At 44.2% G+C, this 21274-nt stretch overlaps 1 protein-coding gene across 1 annotated transcript in view; it reads left to right on the top strand.

Annotated features, from left to right (window-relative positions):
- Window positions 1-21274, top strand: part of cxadr (CXADR Ig-like cell adhesion molecule) — a 42798-nt gene that overhangs the window by 399 nt on the left and 21125 nt on the right. Inside the window, exon 2 of the mRNA XM_036594357.1 lies at window positions 17606-17769. Within this exon, the coding sequence (XP_036450250.1) occupies window positions 17606-17769 (164 nt within the window). The remainder of the gene's footprint in view (window positions 1-17605; window positions 17770-21274) is intronic.

The raw sequence follows: 21274 nt of genomic DNA, 5'->3' as shown, positions 1-21274 counted from the left end.
ACATTTTAATGTTAATATTAATGTTAATGTTTGTTGTAACCTTAGTTTGATTGGTTTCACTAAACGTTTTAAGATCATGGTGATTAAAGTTCCGGTGATAAAGTGAAGTTCTATTTTCTGAGGTTTTAAAACGTGTTTTCCGCCCGCGGCGCCAACAGGCCTAAACACACAGACTGCACCACAAAAACACTAACAGTGCGGACAGTCCTCTAATAGTGCAGATAATTCACTAATAGTGTGGATAATTTACTAATAGTGTGGATAGATCACTAACAGTGTGGATAATTCACTAATAGTGTGGATAGATCACTAACAGTGTGGATAATTTACTAATAGTGTGGATAGATCACTAACAGTAGGAATAATTCACTAACAGTGTGGATAGATCACTAACAGCGTGGATAATTTACTAATAGTGTGGATAGATCACTAACAGTAGGAATAATTCACTAACAGTGTGGATAGATCACTAACAGTAGGAATAATTCACTAACAGTGTGGATAGATCACTAACAGGTGGAATAATTCACTAACAGTGTGGATAGATCACTAACAGCGTGGATAATTCACTAACAGTGTGGATAGATCACTAACAGCATGGATAATTCACTAATAGTGTGGATAATTCATGAATAGTGCGGATAATTCACTAATAGTGTGGAAAATTCACTAATAGTACGGATGGTTCTCTAATAGTGCGGATAATTCACTAATAGTGCAGATAATCCACTAACAGTGGGGATAATTCACTAATAGTGTGGATAGATCACTAACAGTGTGGATAATTCACTAATAGTGTGGATAGATCACTAACAGTGGGGATAATTCACTAATAGTGTGGATAGATCACTAACAGTGGGATAATTCACTAACAGTGGGGATAATTCACGAATATTGAGGATAATTCACTAATAGTGTGGAAAATTCACTAATAGTACGGATGGTTCTCTAATAGTGCGGATAATTCACTAATAGTGCAGATAATCCACTAACAGTGGGGATAATTCACGAATATTGAGGATAATTCACTAATAGTGCGGAAAATTCACTAATAGTATGGATAGTTCTCTAATAGTGGGGATAATTCACTAATAGTGCAGATAATTCACTAACAGTGGGGATAATTCACTAACAGTGGGGATAATTCACTAAAAGTGCGGATAATTCACTAACAGTGTGGATAGTTCACGAATAGTGCGGATAGTTCTCTAATAGTGCGGATAATTGACTAATAGTGCGGTAGTTCTCCAATAGTGCGGATAGTTCACAAATAGTGCGGATAATTGACTAACAGTGCGGATAGTTCACTAACAGTGCGGATAGTTCTCCGATAGTGCGGATAGTTCACTAACAGTGCGGATAGTTCTCCGATAGTGCGGAAAATTTACTAATAGTGCGGATAATTCACTAATAGTGCGGATCTTTCTCCAATAGCGTGGATAGTTCTCTAATAGTGTGGATAGTTCAGACTATTCAGTGATAATGTGGCTAATCTGGCAGTGGTGTGGATAATTTAGTAATAATGTGTAGTGTGTATATGAAGTTGTTGTTGGGAATTCTTGGAATTTAGTGTATGTGGTGGGGTCTCAGGTCTACAGGTGTTTTTAATACAGGTGAGGAAATGTTGGTAATTTTCCTCTAATGGGAAAACATTCAGTATTGATTTGTAATCAACACTAAGTTTGGAAAATTGTGTTGTGCGAGAGCAGCTGTGTGTGTAAATTATTGGGACAAAAGTATTGGACGCCCCTTCTAACTACTGAGTTCTGGTGTTTCAGCCACACCCACTGCTGACAGTGGGTGTGGCTGAAGAGGGTCGCACTGAAGAGCTCAGTGAGTATAAACATAGTTCTATAATAGGAGGCGCTTCTGCCACAAGTCAGTTTGTGAAGTTTCTGTCCTGCTAGATCTGCCCTGGATAACTGTAAGTGCTATAATTGTGAAATGGAGCAACAACAGCTCAGCCAACAGGGAGACCACTCTAACTCACAGAGTGGGGTCACCAAGTGCTGAAGCGCACAGTGTCTATCCTGTGTTGTAGCTCTCATTACAGAGCTCCAAACTGACTCTGGAGGCAACACCAGCTGAAGAACTGCACTGAACTGTCATGAAATATGTTTCCATGTCTGAGCAGCTGCACACAAGCCTAAGATCAAAATGCACAATGCCAAGCGTCGGCTGGAGTGGTGTAAAGCGCCGCCACTGGACTCTGGAGCAGTGGGAAGGTGTTCTGTGGAGTGACCAATCAGCTTCTCTATCTGTCAGTCTGATGGACGAGTCTGGGTTTGGCGAATGCCAGGAGAACGTTACCTGCCTGACTGCACTGTGCAGCTGTAGAGTTTGGTGGAGGAGGGATGATGATGATATGGGGCTGTTTTTCAGGGGTTGGTCTAGAACCCTTAGTTCCAGTGAAGGGGAATCTTAATGCTTCAGCACCAAGACATTTTGGACAATTGTGTGCTTCAAACTTTGTGAGAACAGTTTGGGGAAGAACCTTTTCTGTCCCAGCATGACTGAGCCCCAGTGCACAAAGCAGCTCCATAAAGGCCTGGAAGAAATGTGGTGTGGAAGAACTTGACTGACCCTCACAGAGTCCTGACCTCAACCCAACCAAACACCTAGTGAACTAGAACAGAAATTGTGAGCCAGGCCCTCTCGTCCAACATCAGTGTCTGACCTCACAGATGCTCTTCTGGATGAATGGGCAGAAATTCCCACAGACTCTCCAACATCTTGTAGAAGCTTCCCAGAAGAGTGGAAGCTGTTAGAGCTGCAAAGGGGAACCAACTCCATATAAATGGCTATGGATTTAGAATGGGAGTCATAAAAGCTCCTGTAGGTGTGATTTGTGCATCCCAATACTTTTATTGTGCCCATATAATGTATGTTTTAGTTGTGAGAGTGTGACTATGTCATAGTTGTGCGAGAGCGACTGTGTCATTGGATTCCCTTCATTTTCATTAATGCTGCCCCACCCGTCCATGTCGGGGGGAGATGCCTGTTAACATTGATTATGTATTCATTACTTTTAGTGTTCCATTGATTTAATATTGATTATCTGTGGTCAGATGTGTGTCCTGCTGGATCAGTAAGCGCTTTTACAGCACAGTGAATTGTTCATTAACTGGTGGAGAATTTAGTGCTGTGTGTGTGAGTGTGAGAGAGAATAACCCCCCCCCCACCCCCCGGAAACTGCTGTAGATGGAGAGTGTTTATCAGCTAAGGGTCAAAGGTCCTCACAGACGGCCTGAAAGAGTGAATTAACAAATAAACAGAGAAGTGGAGATAAAGAGACCGTGGTGGGGGGTGGGGTGGGGGTGGGGTTTCTGGGTCTCCTTTACAGATTTCTGGCTCGTGTTCAGATCTGTGGTCTGTTGTATGACGTGCCAGCGGTGAGTTTGCAGTGCTGCCTCACTCTGACAAGCCTGTCCCTTCAGCTGGACGTTCAGCACATGCTGCTGGACACCGCTGACCACTCAGCACTTTCGCTACTAATGTCTGCCTGTGTGTGTGTGTGTGTGTGTGTGTGTGTGTGTGTGTGTGTGTGTGTATATCTGAGTGTTGGAGTGAGTTTGTATGTGTTACCTGATCTGTGTACTCTCCTGAGCTCCTCCCTAGAGACTGTTGCTAGGAAACCTGTAGAACCTGGACACACACACACACACATATGCAGGTGTTTGGAACGCGATCGTGTAGCGCTGTCTGAGTGTGTCTGTGAGAGCATATCTCCTGTGGGGAGTTTCTCTCTCTCTCTCTCTCTCTATATGTATATATATATATATATATATCTCTTTTTGTCTCTCGCCCTCTTTCTTTCTCTCTTTGTCCTTACTCTCTCGCTGTCTCTCTTTGTGTGTGTCAGAATGATCGAGCTCATGAATATTCAGAGCGTGTCCTGCTGCGTTAATATTTCAGTTTGTAGGATCTGTGTCGTCACTTCATGCTGCATTTTCTATTAAAGCGATAGATCAGAAAATTAAAGTTCTAATGTCCAACACCCCCCATTCACCCCCCCCAATCCTCCAAATGTAGTTGATCAGCCAGGACGTGTTCGGTGTCTGAAGTTTGTCTCTGTAATTTTAGCTCTGTGGCTAACAGCTAAGACTGTATAAGTGAAAGCAGATAGCATGATGCTAAGTGCCTAACCCTTGAGTCTCTGTCTCGGAGGGAGGGACGTGTTCAGGAATCTGTAATAAAGTTCATTATGTGGTTTCTGTGACTCACTGTTATCCATAAACATGCGCTGGTGCAGGACAGCAGGACAGCAGGACGCCGCCCAGCACAGATATTCACTGCAGTCAAACAGGTTCCAGTAGAACTCGCTTTAGATCATCTTCTCATATCACCATAATCACTATAATCACTATAGTAATGTCGTCTGTGAAATTCTGACAGATGTTTCTCCAGATTCACCCTGAACACTGTTTAACTTTTTCCATCCTGAGTGTTTGTGATCAGTGAGCTGTACAGAATTCACTCCTGTATTATTTTAATCTCCTCTTGGTTTGTGTAATAAAGCAGCGATTAGAAGCAGATAAACAGCTCACAGTGAGACACAGACAGGCTACAGTACAGCCTCCACACTGTTTAACACACTGTTACAGCTCAGACCCCCAAAGTAAACCGTCAGAACTACGTATAATACCTGTATAATAATAATGATAATAACGTGTGTAATAATAAAAACACATATAATTGTCATGTATAGTACAAAAATGCAGACTCCGGCTGTTACGGCTAACGCTCGCTTAGCATCCATACTGCTCTGCTTTCAGCTGAAGATAAACTGAGTAGTCTTTTTCTCACTCTGTTCTCTTTCTCTCTCTCTCTCTCTCTCTCTCCTCCATCCTCTCTGTCTCTTTCTCTCTGACTGTAGAGCTGCTGTGTTTCACTGGATCAGAGTCAGAGAATGAAGATGAGAGAGAGAGAGAGAGAGAGAGAATATATAGAGCAAGATTAAAGAGAGAGAGAATATAGAAAGAGAACAGAGCAGCACTTTAAATCCTCTGTGTGTGAGTGGGGGGGGTTTACTGCCAACACACACACACACACACACATTCCTCTCTCCTGTCTGAGCTCCTCTATCATTCCTATAATGCACTGTGGCTGATAAAGGGTCCCTCCTCCCAGAAGAGCCTCAGTCTGGGGGTGAGTGAGGAGGGGTGAGTGAGGTGGGGTGAGTGAGGGGGGGTGAGTGAGGGGGGGTGATATAAGCCCTGGTTGCCGGTCAGGTTCGGCTCTGAGCTGCTGTGTTATTGTTATAGTGTTGTTGTCTTTGAATTACAGTAATCAGCTCTGCTGTAAATGCAGCTCAGAGTCTCAGCGCCACTCCGACGCCTGGACGTCAGACTTTCACAGTATTTCATCAGATAACAGAACTCAGACACTTTACTGTGTCTAATGTCTGTTTAATTTATCGTGTTTATTGTACTGTTTCTAGCTTAATTTTTTTGGTTGCACTCTGTCTGCACCTTCGCACTTTGTACTTTTTGTTCCGTGTTGTTCCGTGTTGCTCCTTGTTGTTCCTGGAGGAACGTACAACCCCATTTTCAAAAAGGTTGGGATGCTCTGAAAAATGTAAATAAAAACAAAATGCAATGATATGCAAATCATTTAAGCCCTATATTTCATTGAAAATGCTTCAAAGACAACATATTAAAAGTCGAAACGGGGAAATTGTATTGTTTTTTGAAAAATATTTGAATTTTGAATTTGATGCTAACAACAAGTTCCATAAAGGTTAGGATGGGGGCAACAAAAGGCTGGTAAAGTTGTGTAATGCTTAAAAAAGCACTTGGTGGTTACTTGGCAACAGGTCAGTAACATGATTGGGTGTAAAAAGAGCATCTCAGAGAGGCGGAGCCTTTCAGAAGTAAAGATGAGGAGGGTTCACCACTCTGTGAAAGACTGCACCATCAAACAGCGCAACAATTCAAGAAGAACGTTTCACAACATAAAATAGCAAAGAACTTTTGCTTTTCGTCATCTACAGTACATCATAACATTAAAAGATTCAGAGAATCTGGAGAAATTTCTGTATGCAAGGGACAAGGCCAAAAACCAGTATTTGCTGGCTGTGATCTTTGGGCCCTCAGGCGGCACTGCATTAAAAACAGACATGAGGAAATCACTGCATGGGCTCAGAAACACTTTTGAAAACCACTGTCTGTGAAAACAGTTTGTTGCTGCATCCACAAATGCAAGTTAAAACTCTAAAACGCAAAGAAGAAACCACATATAAACAGGACCCAGAAACACCGATGCCTTCTCTGGGCCTGAGCTCATTTAAAATGGACTGAGGGGAAGTGGAAAAGTGTCCTGTAGTCTGATGAATCAACATTTGAAATTCTTTTTGGAAATCATGCACACCATATCCTCCGAGCTAAAGACCACTCAGCTTGTTATCAGTGCACAGTTTAAAATCTAGTATTCATGATGGTATAGAGGTGCATTAGTGCACATGGCATGGATGACATGCACATCTGTGAAGGCACAGTTAATGCAGAACAATATATACATGTTTTGGCAACATATGCTGCCATCCAGACAACGTCTTTTTCAGGGAAGGCCTTGCATATTTAAGCAATACCATGTAAAACCACATTCTGCATGTATTAGAACAGCATTACTCCATATTAAAAGAGTCCAGGTGCTAAACTGACCTGCCTGCAGTCCAGATCTGTCACCCACTGATAACATTTGGCGCATTATGAAATGAAAAATACAACAAAGGAGACCCCGAACTGATGAGCATCTGAAATCCTATATCAAATAAGAGTGGGAAAACATTTCACTGTCAAAACTACAGTAATTTGACTCCTTAGTTCCCAAATGCTTACAGAGTTTTGTTAAAAGAAAAGGAGATGAAACACAGTGGTAAACAGGCCCCCGTCACAACTTTTTAGGAATGTGTTGTTGGCATCAAATTTAAAATGGCCATATATTTTTCAAAAAACAATAAAATTTCTCAGTTTCAATATTTGATATGTTGTCTTTGTACTATTTTCCTTTAAAAATATAATTTACATGATTTGCACATCATTACATTTAATTTTTATTTACATTCTGCACAGCATCCCAACTTTTTTGGAAAGGGGGTTGTAATTTCACTCCACTGTGTGCTGTACATAGATGGAATGACAATAAAAGCCTCTTGACTTGTTGACTTGACCTATTAAACCACTGAAACAGATCACAGTGTAGAACTTCACTCGGTTCTGCTGCAGATCAGACACACGGTCAAGAACTTCCTTCAGACCAGCTTTGATCTGTTTTGTTGTGATTTAGTTTTCAGGCGTCGGAGAAACACGACACAGTTTACTAGTCTGTGGAGTGGATGAAAATGATTTTATGTCATGTTTCCTGATCATATTTCATAGAGGTGCTCATATGAACGATTCCACGCACAACAACAGACTCACTGTCTGTGGAATATGACATGAAATGGTTCTAAAGCTGCATCTGAGAGCCCTGCCCGGTTCTCCTGCCCGGTTCTGCTCCCAGTTCTCCAGTCTGTCGATCAGATCCTCATCAGCTGTGTTGAATGCTGCACTGAGATCTGTAGCAGGTCATTTGATCAGTGGAGTGGATCTTCTCTACTGAACTATTATTTATTAAGTTCACATTTAATTTTGTTAAGATTAAATTTAGAAACGAGTTTAAAATAAAAACAGCGGAATCTGTTTACAGTGATGTCTTTGCTGAGTTAGGGCACTCGCAGGTGTGTGTGTGTGTGTGTGTGTGTGTGTGACCTTGCTGGAAGGCATGAGGAACAACTATATAACACACAGGTGAAGTGAAGCTCTGAGCTGAATGAGAACAAACACAGTCTGATAAACAAGCTGCTTTAACAGGCTGTCCTGTAAATAAGAGGTTTGGAGTGTGGCCCGTTCCAAAAATGAGCCAGTCGGAGTGTGGCCTGATCTGTAAACGAGCCGTTCGGAGTGTGGCCCGTTCCATAAAAATGAACCTGTCGGAGTGCGTCCCGTTCCGTAAATGAGACGTTCGGATTGCGTCCCGTTCCGTAAATGAGACGTTCGGATTGCGGCCCGTTCCGTAATTAAGCTGTTTGGCGCCGTTGGTTCTGTAATTGATGTTATGGAATTTGCAAAACTGTCTGTTTTATCACTGTTCATGTACAGAATTGTACATCTACAAAGCGCTGACCTCCTAATGCAGCTGACCTCCTTAAGCAGCTGACCTCATCGTTTGTCCTTGTTTGTTTTTAAAGCTGCTCCAGCTGAACTGAGTTCAGGACTGAAAAGCAGCTGCTTTACTGAAGAAAATATTAGTGTTAATATTCCAGCTTTTGTTCATATTCTGGTTGTTTGTGAGCTGCTCTGCTGGTTGTTTGTGAGCTGTTCTGCTGGTTGTTTGTGAGCTGCTCTGCTGGTTGTTTAGTTGTGTGTGTGAGCTGCTCTGCTGGTTGGTTGTTGTGTGTGAGCTGCTCTGCTGGTTGTTTGGTTGTGTGTGAGCTGCTCTGCTGGTTGTTTGGTTGTGTGTGAGCTGCTCTGCTGGTTGTTTGGTTGTGTGTGAGCTGCTCTGCTGGTTGTTTGGTTGTGTGTGAGCTGCTCTGCTGGTTGTTTAGTTGTGTGTGAGCTGCTCTGCTGGTTGTTTGGTTGTGTGTGAGCTGCTCTGCTGGTTGTTTAGTTGTGTGTGAGCTGCTCTGCTGGTTGTTTGGTTGTGTGTGAGCTGCTCTGCTGGTTGTTTAGTTGTGTGTGAGCTGCTCTGCTGGTTGTTTAGTTGTGTGTGTGAGCTGCTCTGCTGGTTGTTTAGTTGTGTGTGTGTGAGCTGCTCTGCTGGTTGTTTGGTTGTGTGTGAGCTGCTCTGCTGGTTGTTTGGTTGTGTGTGAGCTGCTCTGCTGGTTGTTTAGTTGTGTGTGTGAGCTGCTCTGCTGGTTGTTTAGTTGTGTGTGTGAGCTGCTCTGCTGGTTGTTTGGTTGTGTGTGAGCTGCTCTGCTGGTTGTTTGGTTGTGTGTGAGCTGCTCTGCTGGTTGTTTGGTTGTGTGTGAGCTGCTCTGCTGGTTGTTTGGTTGTGTGTGAGCTGCTCTGCTGGTTGTTTGGTTGTGTGTGAGCTGCTCTGCTGGTTGTTTAGTTGTGTGTGAGCTGCTCTGCTGGTTGTTTGGTTGTGTGTGAGCTGCTCTGCTGGTTGTTTGGTTGTGTGTGAGCTGCTCTGCTGGTTGTTTAGTTGTGTGTGAGCTGCTCTGCTGGTTGTTTGGTTGTGTGTGAGCTGCTCTGCTGGTTGTTTGGTTGTTTGTGAGCTGCTCTGCTGGTTGTTTGGTTGTGTGTGAGCTGCTCTGCTGGTTGTTTGGTTGTGTGTGAGCTGCTCTGCTGGTTGTTTGGTTGTGTGTGAGCTGCTCTGCTGGTTGTTTGGTTGTGTGTGAGCTGCTCTGCTGGTTGTTTGGTTGTTTGTGAGCTGCTCTGCTGGTTGTTTGGTTGTGTGTGTGTGAGCTGCTCTGCTGGTTGTTTAGTTGTGTGTGTGAGCTGCTCTGCTGGTTGGTTGTTGTTTGTGAGCTGCTCTGCTGGTTGGTTGTTGTTTGTGAGCTGCTCTGCTGGTTGTTTGGTTGTTTGTGAGCTGCTCTGCTGGTTGTTTGGTTGTTTGTGAGCTGCTCTGCTGGTTGTTTGTTGTTTGTGAGCTGCTCTGCTGGTTGGTTGGTTGTGTGTGAGCTGCTCTGCTGGTTGGTTGGTTGTGTGTGAGCTGCTCTGCTGGTTGGTTGGTTGTGTGTGAGCTGCTCTGCTGGTTGGTTGGTTGTTTGTGAGCTGCTCTGCTGGTTGGTTGGTTGTGTGTGAGCTCTGCTGCGCTGGTAAACTGTGGCGTTTATCTCCCGAAGCTGTTTATCCACTCTGAGTTAAGTGGGCAGATCAGGGCAGTCAGTTTACTGTGGCTCATTGATTTTGCTGGTCTAAAGCTGATCTGGTCAGTTTCTCTGTGGGGCTGTCCTAAAGATGATGGTCCGCACAGTGGTCAGGAAACCACCACAGATTTGGTCAACAGCTTATATATTATAAAAGATTTAGTGAACAGGAGAGCAAACAGTTTATTCTAATAAAATAAACAGTAAACAGCTTTTCTGTTTTCACACGATTACATTGGGTTTCCTGTTTAGCTTCCTGGAGCACTGGGTTAGGGTTAGTCTGAAGTGCTGGTCTAAAACGCAGATCTTAAGCACTGGTCTAAAGTGCTTGTTCTAAGCCAAGGGTGTCAACCTCAACAAGTAAAAGGGCCATGTTAGAAAATCTCTACAAATCTGTGGATCAGAGAAAAAAATGTGTATTTCATTTGTGATTAATGTTGTGCTGTAGCCTGAACTGACCACTGTTTATTTAATATGCACTAAAACTTCAGCAGTAAAATTTTTGCACTTATAATAGATCTTGAAATATTACATGAACGCTTGAAACATTGAAAATGTAAACGTCCCCAGGAGCTCAATCTTTTAAACTAAGCTGCTTGAACTAAACGCCTCCGTTCTTTGCTGTGAGTTCATTGAGACTTGGGCTCAGTTTCTGAGCAGCTGATGTTTCTGTTGCGGCCGGAAGGGATTGTGTCGTGGGCCTGATCTGGCCTGCGGGCCTTGTGTTTGACACATGGGTCCTAAGCGTTGGTCTTAAGCTGGTCTGAAGCGCTAGCATTTTTCTGGTGTTATAGCAGCTCCATCTTCATATTATAAAACATAGAATGTTGGGTTTTGGGGTTTTTGGGTTTTGTTGCTTAGTTCTAAAATGTTAGTGAATAAACGTGCAGAGCTGCAGCAGTGATTACAGACAGGATCTGTTTCATATTTTCAGGATGAATGACAGAATTTAATTCTTTCTATAAAAGCTGAACTGAACAAAATGATGCCTGCTGGAGAGAGAGAGAGAGAGAGAGAGGGGATCAGTGGTTTCTATGATTTCTGTGTTATGCTTAACTTATACTACAGATATACACACAGATACACACAGACACACACACACACACACACACACACACACAGATACACACACACACACACACACACACACACACACAGATACACACACACACACACACACACACACACAGATACACACACACACACACACACACACACACACACACACACACACACACACACACAGATACACACACACACACACACAGATACACACACACACACACACACACACACACACACACACACACACACACACAGATACACACACACACACACACACAGATACACACACACACACACACACACACACACACACACACACACACACACACACAGATACACACACACACACACACACAGATACACACACACACACACACACACACACACAGATACACACACACACACACACACACACACACACACTGCTGTGCAGGTTTTGATTGAGCTCTCCTTCAGTCTGCTCTGTGTGTGTGTTAGACTCTGTGATGGCTCAGTCGGACAAACTGAAAATAATAAAACAAATTATTCGTCGCAGCGTTTCCTCAGCAGACTGTCTGACTGACTCACTACTGTTTCTCCTCTTGTAGGTGTTGATTTTAGGGTTGGGTGTAGATTTGGTGTAGACGTGGTTGTAGATTTGGTGTAGACGTGGATGGTGTAGATTTGGTGTAGATGTGGTTGGTGTAGATTTGGTGTAGATGTGGTTGGTGTAGATTTGGTGTAGACGTGGATGGTGTAGATTTGGTGTAGACGTGGTTGGTGTAGATTTGGTGTAGACGTGGATGGTGTAGATTTGGTGTAGACGTGGTTGGTGTAGATTTGGTGTAGACGTGGATGGTGTAGATTTGGTGTAGATGTGGTTGTAGATTTGGTGTAGACGTGGATGGTGTAGATTTGGTGTAGATGTGGTTGGTGTAGATTTGGTGTAGATGTGGTTGGTGTAGATTTGGTATAGACGTGGATGGTGTAGATTTGGTGTAGACGTGGTTGGTGTAGATTTGGTGTAGACGTGGATGGTGTAGATTTGGTGTAGACGTGGTTGGTGTAGATTTGGTGTAGACGTGGATGGTGTAGATTTGGTGTAGACGTGGTTGGTGTAGATTTGGTGTAGACGTGGATGGTGTAGATTTGGTGTAGATGTGGTTGTAGATTTGGTGTAGACGTGGATGGTGTAGATTTGGTGTAGATGTGGTTGTAGATTTGGTGTAGACGTGGATGGTGTAGATTTGGTGTAGATGTGGTTGTAGATTTGGTGTAGACGTGGATGGTGTAGATTTGGTGTAGATGTGGTTGGTGTAGATTTGGTGTAGACGTGGATGGTGTAGATTTGGTGTAGACGTGGATGGTGTAGATTTGGTGTAGACGTGGTTGGTGTAGATTTGGTGTAGACGTGGATGGTGTAGATTTGGTGTAGATGTGGTTGTAGATTTGGTGTAGATGTGGTTGTAGATTTGGTGTAGACGTGGATGGTGTAGATTTGGTGTAGATTTGGTGTAGACGTGGTTGGTGTAGATTTGGTGTAGACGTGGATGGTGTAGATTTGGTGTAGACGTGGATGGTGTAGATTTGGTGTAGACGTGGATGGTGTAGATTTGGTGTAGATGTGGTTGTAGATTTGGTGTAGACGTGGATGGTGTAGATTTGGTGTAGATGTGGTTGGTGTAGATTTGGTGTAGACGTGGTTGGTGTAGATTTGGTGTAGACATGGTTGAGTAGATGTGGTTGGTGTAGATTTGGTGTAGATGTGGTTGGTGTAGATTTGGTGTAGACGTGGTTGAGTAGCTGTGGTTGGTGTAGATTTGGTGTAGACGTGGTTGGTGTAGATTTGGTGTAGACGTGGTTGAGTAGATGTGGTTGGTGTAGATTTGGTGTAGACGTGGTTGGTGTAGATTTGGTATAGACGTGGATGGTGTAGATTTGGTATAGACGTGGATGGTGTAGATTTGGTGTAGACGTGGTTGGTGTAGATTTGGTGTAGACATGGTTGAGTAGATGTGGTTGGTGTAGATTTGGTGTAGATGTGGATGGTGTAGATTTGGTGTAGATGTGGTTGTAGATTTGGTGTAGACGTGGATGGTGTAGATTTGGTGTAAACGTGGTTGGTGTAGATTTGGTGTAGACATGGTTGAGTAGATGTGGTTGGTGTAGATTTGGTATAGACGTGGTTGGTGTAGATTTGGTGTAGATGTGGTTGGTGTAGATTTGGTGTAGACGTGGTTGGTGTAGATTTGGTGTAGACGTGGTTGAGTAGATGTGGTTGGTGTAGATTTGGTGTAGACGTGGATGGTGAAGGTTTGGTGTTGACGTGGTTGAGTAGATGTGGTTGGTGTAGATTTGGTGTAGATGTGGTTGGTGTAGATTTGGTGTAGACATGGTTGAGTAGATGTGGTTGGTGTAGATTTGGTGTAGATGTGGTTGGTGTAGATTTGGTGTAGACATGGTTGAGTAGATGTGGTTGGTGTAGATTTGGTGTAGATGTGGTTGGTGTAGATTTGGTGTAGACGTGGTTGGTGTAGATTTGGTGTAGACGTGGTTGAGTAGATGTGGTTGGTGTAGATTTGGTGTAGATGTGGATGGTGTAGATTTGGTGTAGATGTGGTTGTAGATTTGGTGTAGATGTGGATGGTGTAGATTTGGTGTAGATGTGGTTGTAGATTTGGTGTAGACGTGGTTTGGTGTAGATTTGGTGTAGACGTGGTTGAGTAGACGTGGTTGGTGTAGATTTGGTGTAGACATGGTTGAGTAGATGTGGTTGGTGTAGATTTGGTGTAGACGTGGTTGGTGTAGATTTGGTGTATACGTGGTTGAGTAGATGTGGTTGGTGTAGATTTGGTGTAGACGTGGTTGGTGTAGATTTGGTGTAGATTTGGTGTAGACGTGGTTGGTGTAGATTTGGTGTAGACGTGGATGGTGTAGACGTGGTTGAGTAGATGTGGTTGGTGTAGATTTGGTGTATATGTGGTTGGTGTAGATTTGGTGTATATGTGGTTGGTGTAGATTTGGTGTAGACGTGGATGGTGTAGATTTGGTGTAGACGTGGTTGAGTAGATGTGGTTGGTGTAGATTTGGTATAGACGTGGTTGGTGTAGATTTGGTGTAGATGTGGTTGGTGTAGATTTGGTGTAGACGTGGTTGGTGTAGATTTGGTGTAGACGTGGTTGAGTAGATGTGGTTGGTGTAGATTTGGTGTAGACGTGGATGGTGAAGGTTTGGTGTTGACGTGGTTGAGTAGATGTGGTTGGTGTAGATTTGGTGTAGATGTGGTTGGTGTAGATTTGGTGTAGACATGGTTGAGTAGATGTGGTTGGTGTAGATTTGGTGTAGATGTGGTTGGTGTAGATTTGGTGTAGACATGGTTGAGTAGATGTGGTTGGTGTAGATTTGGTGTAGATGTGGTTGGTGTAGATTTGGTGTAGACGTGGTTGGTGTAGATTTGGTGTAGACGTGGTTGAGTAGATGTGGTTGGTGTAGATTTGGTGTAGATGTGGATGGTGTAGATTTGGTGTAGATGTGGTTGTAGATTTGGTGTAGATGTGGATGGTGTAGATTTGGTGTAGATGTGGTTGTAGATTTGGTGTAGACGTGGTTGGTGTAGATTTGGTGTAGACGTGGTTGAGTAGATGTGGTTGGTGTAGATTTGGTGTAGACATGGTTGAGTAGATGTGGTTGGTGTAGATTTGGTGTAGACGTGGTTGGTGTAGATTTGGTGTAGACGTGGTTGAGTAGATGTGGTTGGTGTAGATTTGGTGTAGACATGGTTGGTGTAGATTTGGTGTAGATTTGGTGTAGACGTGGTTGGTGTAGATTTGGTGTAGACGTGGATGGTGTAGACGTGGTTGAGTAGATGTGGTTGGTGTAGATTTGGTGTATATGTGGTTGGTGTAGATTTGGTGTATATGTGGTTGGTGTAGATTTGGTGTAGACGTGGATGGTGTAGATTTGGTGTAGACGTGGTTGAGTAGATGTGGTTGGTGTAGATGTGAGGGTGCAGCGTTGGTGTAGGCCAGGCGTGTGCGGAGACGTTCCTGCCGGTGAGGAAGCGTCTGCTGTTGGCTGGAGTGGAGGATTCAGGTCAGAGAGTATTTTTAGAGTGTGATGTTTCACTCGTGAAAAGGTCACTCCTGTTTTCTGCTCCAGTGAGTGTAGAACAGCCACCTGAGCGGCTCCTCAGATCAGAGCTCTGTCAGCCAGAGGCCCCTCCCTCAGATACTGAACCCTAGAGGCTCCGCCCATTCACATACTGACTCCGCCCACTACACAGTGCATGAACCGCATCCCTCATAGACTGCCCCCTTACCGTGAGATCCTTCACATAATTCAGATTAATTACTACATTGCAATACACACTACACTGCGCACACACTACTTGCATTCTACGCACTACACACACACACACACACACACACACACACACACACACACACACACACTCTACAGACCTAAAACACACACACTTTGCTGCAGTGTGAATAAAGTTAAAGTGAATTCCTGCCTGTAGGCTAAGAGTGTGTCAGGATCTGTTATAGAGAAGGGAGAGAGAGAGAGAGAGAGAGAGAGAGAGAGAGAGAGAGAGAGAGAGAGAGAGTTAGTCTGTGTGTGTGTGTGTGTGTGTGTGTGTGTGTGTGGGTGGGTGTGTGTGTGTGTGTGTGTGTGTGTGTGTATCTGACTGCTCATCATCCTCCTACAGCATTCCTCTATTACAGCTTCATAAACACAGCCCATAGAGACACAGAGAGAGAGAGACTGAGACAGACAGACAAACGGAGAGAGAGACTGAGACAGACAGACAGACAGATGGAGACACAGACAGACAGAAAGAGGTGGTGCTACAGTAGCTGATCTCCTTTAAAACTGAGAACACGGTAAATAATATCAGATAGTTCTCTGATTGGGCGAGTGAAATGGGCCCTGCGCTCTGATTGAGTTAGTGAAATGAGACCAGCGCTCTGATTGGGCAAATGAAATGGGCCCTGCGCTCTGATTGGGTGAGTGAAATGAGACCTGCGCTCTGATTGGGCGAGTGGATTGCGGCCTGCGCTCTGATTGGGCGAGTACATTGCGGCCTGTGCTCTGATTGGGCGAGTGCATTGCGGCCGGCGCTCTGATTGGGTAAGTGTAATGGAACCTTCAGAAACGTCACTCACACCTGAACCAGGCTGTTCTTCATTCACTTAAACCAGCTTTACTCTGGATTTGTTCTTTATTTACTCAGCTTTGTTCTGCAGTTGTTTTTTTATTTGCTCTGGATTTGTTACAGTGTACATTCACAATGTTCACTCTCTGAACTCTCACTCTGAACAGTTTAGCTTGTTGGAGGCTGTAGTTCTGTTATTGGCTGTCGATCTTTAGCTGAGGAGGCTGTTGAGGGGGCTGTTGGGGAGCTCCTGGGGGTCCTGTTAGACGGTTACCCCGTTTCTGGATCCACCAGCTGGAAATGATTGATTGAAGTCTCGTCCTCTGCAGCTCTGATCTGTTACTGAGCTGCTATTTAATAATACTTTAATCATTTTAATGTAATGCAGTGCAGCTTTGGGGTCACGCAGTGATTAATCAGATAAAAGAATCACTTTGATCTCGTTGAAGTGGAAGCGTGTAGATACTGAAACTCCAGCCTCTCTGTGCTTCACTGACGGGACCTGAACAAACTGCAGCGTATTTACTGAATAAATATTTGTGTTTGCTGCTGTTCTGAAGACACTCCACTGTGTAAAGTTCTGAATGGAGATGTCAGTCTGTCTGTCTGTCTGCCTGTCTCTTTGTCTGTCTGTCTCTCGGTCTGACTGGGAGCTGGTTTATCTTCTCTCTGATCGCGACGCAGCTGTGTGTTTAAAACTGGATGTTCAGGTTCAGCAGTTTCGATGGTTTCAGTCAGAGACGCTCCGCACACTGAATCACCAAACGCTGAAACTGTGACATAAAACCTCACCTGCAACTTCCTGTTTGGGTTTGTTTATCACTGCTGTGTGACATAATGATTTTCTGTGTGTGTTGAATTCATTCAAGATGATTTGAAGTGATGAAAGGTGAATCCTGAAGCTCTCAACATCATTAAACATAGAACCTTGTTCCGCACTCTGTGTTCCACACTCTGCTTGTCTGAAGATCAGCGGTCAGTGATCTGACCCTCAGTGTGTCAGTGAGGCTGAAATTTTCACTCCAAACAAACAGATGCTGCTCATAAGATTAATAGAACTCTGATATCGCCTGATCAGACGAGAGGATCAGGTGTGTCTGTCTGACTGACGGCTGCTGTGGTTTTTATCTCCTTCACTGAACTGAAGCAGCTGGAGGAGATCAGACGTCTCGCAGTGTGAGAACGTTCAGTGTTGGAGGAATGAGAAAATCAGCAGGTCAAACATCCTAATTTACTCACTCATCATCTACACAGCTTGTTCTAATGGGCCGTGGAGAAAGCAGGAAACACCCTCGCCGGTCCATCACAGGGCAGACGCACACGCACACGCACACACACACACACACACAAACATATACACAGTCACACACATCCACACACATACATACACACACATACACAATCATATACACACAGTAATAATATAGCGTTATAATATAGTAATACAGTATTATAGTAATTTCTTACTGTAGTGCTGTGCTGATGTGATGTTCTACCGTAGAGCTGTACTGATGTGATGATTGTGTGTGTGTGTGTGTGTGTGTGTTTTGTAGTGTGTGGGTTGGAGATCACCTCCACTGGACCGACCTCCATAGAGAAGGCCAGCGGTGAGAGTGTGAAGCTGGACTGCCAGTTCACTCTGGCCACCGAGGACTCTGGACCACTGGACATTGAGTGGAGCCTCCAACCGTCCGACAACCAGAAAGAGGAGAAAGTGGTGAGTGTGTGTGTGTGTGTGTGTGTGTGTGTGTGTGTGTGTGAGTGTACGAGCTGTTTTTACAGTGTGTTTGAAACTCTGGAACACCACAGTGTCCTGTCGGCTGTGAGTGTCGATGACTGACCATCTGTTGGCCGTGAGTGTCGGTGACTGACCGTCTGTCGGCTGTGAGTGTTGGTGACTGACCATCTGACGGCTGTGAGTGTCGGTGGATCCTGTGCCGTCGGCTCTGTTCTGGCTGATTGAGGGATAAATTGGTTTGTTGTGCTTTTTTTATACGTAAAGCTCATGGATTTAAAACTCACGTCTAGCAGTCTGACATTGCTCCAGCAGGGGGCGCCATTAAGGATGTCCATTAAATCAGGTAATGTTAAAAGTATGGTGTTTGTAGTCTGTGTTAAGATATAACAGTGATTATACACGGTAGAAATAAAAATGGAGATGAGTGAATGAATGATAATCCCACCCCTTGTTTAGAGGGTGGGACCTTGTTAGAGGTGATTTTCACTGCCGTCCACTACTGAAATTTAACAAGTCGTTTTCAGATGTATTGTTCTAATGAGGTCATCTCTGACCCTCCGAGGTCACTCTGTTATTTATAGTTAGTTTTGTCATCATTGTTATTATATGTTTTATTTATTACTGGTGTGGGTGGAGCTGGTGGTCCAGTGGTGTAAAATGAATGTAAGTGAAGTTCAGGTTTGTTCCTCTGTTTGTGCTGCTGTTGAGCAGATGTTGGTTTGAGTGGCTGGAACTGAATCACTGAGTTTAATAGCAAGAAAGATTTTAAATTAATTTGGAAGTTTTAATGGTTGACAAAAACACACACACCTGCACACATGGTATGAAAGGAATTCATGAACTGTGTGTGTGTGTGTGTGTGTGTGTGTGTATTATTTTATTTAATTATTTAGTAAAGGGGAATTCAGAGTGGTTTGGTGTGAAACGCTCTGTTCTAGATAAACTTACAGAGTCAGAACTGTTCACAGTGGTGGTGATAGGAACCAGACGTCCACCTCTAAAAGCTCCCTCATAGAAAGTTCCTACATGAAATGGTTATGAATTCACTGCCTGATGACTGAAACACTGTTTTATGATAGTTTAGAGAACTTAAGCTCCATTCATGGTGGAGGGATACATGCAGGGCGCTGTGAGGCAAAATAGTCCCCAAAGAAAACTTATTATTTCAGATTTTCCACTATTTTCCATCATCAACATTCCATATAAACTCAGAAGACTCGTGTAGGTTCACTGGTGGTTCTGGATAGTAAATAAAATGTCTATATTTGTGTTGTAGTCATGGCGACCCCTGGTTCCTATCACCACCACTGTAAAGACATCTGAACCATTTCACACCAAACCTCTCTGAATCACTCTGATTACACCTCACACGCTGAATTATAGGGGAATTTTGGAAAATTGGTGACAGATTTTTCTTTAAATCTGTCATTCTCGCTCAGCAGTGATGGACGGTAGTGGTCAGTGAGTATAATGACTGCAGGGTGTGTGTGTGTGTGTGTGTGTGTGTGTGTGTGTAACAGCAGTGTGTCGAGTTTCTTCTTTTTTTTTTTATCCCTTTGTTTATTTACCTGTCCTTCCTGTCCTGTTAGTGTCTGTTATCCTCTCACTGTGTTCTGTCCACGGCAGTGTCCGGCAGCGTCTAGTTCAGTTCAGAGTAGTTTTTTGATGTGACTGTATGATGTACAATGTTGCCAAAGCATGTAAACTTCAAAACTGAACATACTTTGTAGAATTAATAGCAAATGTAAAATTCATAGTAGTTATAATAAAAATAATTAGAGTGAAGCAACAGTGATAATGAACAATAAATAATGTAAATACAAACAAGTATTAAATAATGAAAACTATAATAGGCAACACATTTAACTGATGTACAGTGAGATGTTTTTAGCAGATCAGTGATTTTCTAAAATAAACGTGTTTTTGTCTGTTTAGATGTGGAATAGAAATTTTACATTTTTAAAACTGTTTTACTTTTAAACACCATCATCGTTTATAATCCCGTGTGTGTTTATTACCGTCTGACTCTGCTGCACAGCCTCGCTCACACGTTCACCGCTACACAGGAGTGTCACAGTAATCAGGGAGGAAGTGTTTCAGTGTGAACACAACAAGCCTAAGCAGAAATCCTGATTACTGACGCAGAACCTCACCACAGTGCAGTTCCTCATCACCAGGACTCGACCGAACACAGACGCTTACAGATTAACAGGAAACACAGACGTCTCCATTTAACAGGACTTTCACAGCGAGGACAGATGTTTACCTCCTGTAAAAGACTGATTGCCGGTCATCTTTATTCATCTTTGCCCCACTGTGGGAATGATGAGGAGTGACCATGACCTGCTTCCATCTCTGTCATCTGCTCTGACAGTCTGTCAGTCTAAAAATCACAGTTAGTCCAGTTAGTTCTGGAGGTCCGTTTGGAAGACAGTCAGCAAATGATGGTCAGACTAATAATCTGCTGAAAGCTCTGAGCAGATTCTGTCAGTTGGCTGTGACCTTCATGTGACTTTTTCATGTTTGAGAGTCTCTTAAAGCCTTGATGAGAAATCTGAACTGGATCTTAACTCAAACCGAAAAGTACAACCTCAGAAGTTCCTTCAAGTTCTCAGGAGTCCCTGTAGGAGTCCCTGTAGGAGTCCCTGTAGGAGTCCCTGTAGGAGTCCCTGTAGGAGTCCCTGTAGGAGTCCCTGTAGGAGTCCCTGCCCACATATTGTGTAGTTGCCACTGTGGGTCAGTGTGAGAGGCTGATCATCTCCTGGAGGAGCTGAATGGAGGTCGGAGTTCAGCAGTGTTGGACGTGCAGGCCGAGTGGACGGTGCCGAGTCTTTGGGGACAGTGACCCGTGAGTGATGAGCTGTCTGTGGGACGCTGAGCAGCTGAGGGATTCCACACATTCCTCTGCTGGGCGTTATTGCACAGCTATTAGCATACTAGCTCTATTATAATGAATGGGTGGGAACTGTGGCTTCCACACAGCCCAAAACTCTTACCGCCCCCTCACCCACCCTCACCCCCCCCCACTCACTCTCACCCTCCCCACCACCCCCACTCACTCTCACCCTCCCCACCACCCCCCACTCACTCTCACCCTCACCACCCCCCACTCACTCTCACCCTCACCACCCCCCCACTCACTCTCACCCTCACCCTCACCACCCCCCCACTCACTCTCACCCTCACCCTCACCACCCCCCCACTCACTCTCACCCTCACCACCCCCCACTCACCCTCACAACCCCCCCACACACCCTCACCCTCACCCCACTCACCCTCACCCTCACAACCCCCCCACTCACCCCATCACCTTCACCAACACCCCCTCCCCCCAACCGCAGTTTGACACAAAAGCTCTGCTGACGGTGTCATGATGGGAGAGTTCTGACAAAAGGACAGCTGAGCATCGCAAACACTCACTTCCTCCCAGAGACACTGCTGTGCATGTGTATATGTATGTGTGTGTGCGTGTGTGTGTGTGTGT

This window comes from Colossoma macropomum, unplaced genomic scaffold, assembly GCF_904425465.1.
Source record: "Colossoma macropomum unplaced genomic scaffold, Colossoma_macropomum, whole genome shotgun sequence".
Classification (NCBI taxonomy): domain Eukaryota; kingdom Metazoa; phylum Chordata; class Actinopteri; order Characiformes; family Serrasalmidae; genus Colossoma; species Colossoma macropomum.
Note: the sequence above shows the minus strand (reverse complement) of the source record. Positions and strands in the feature narration are given on the sequence as shown.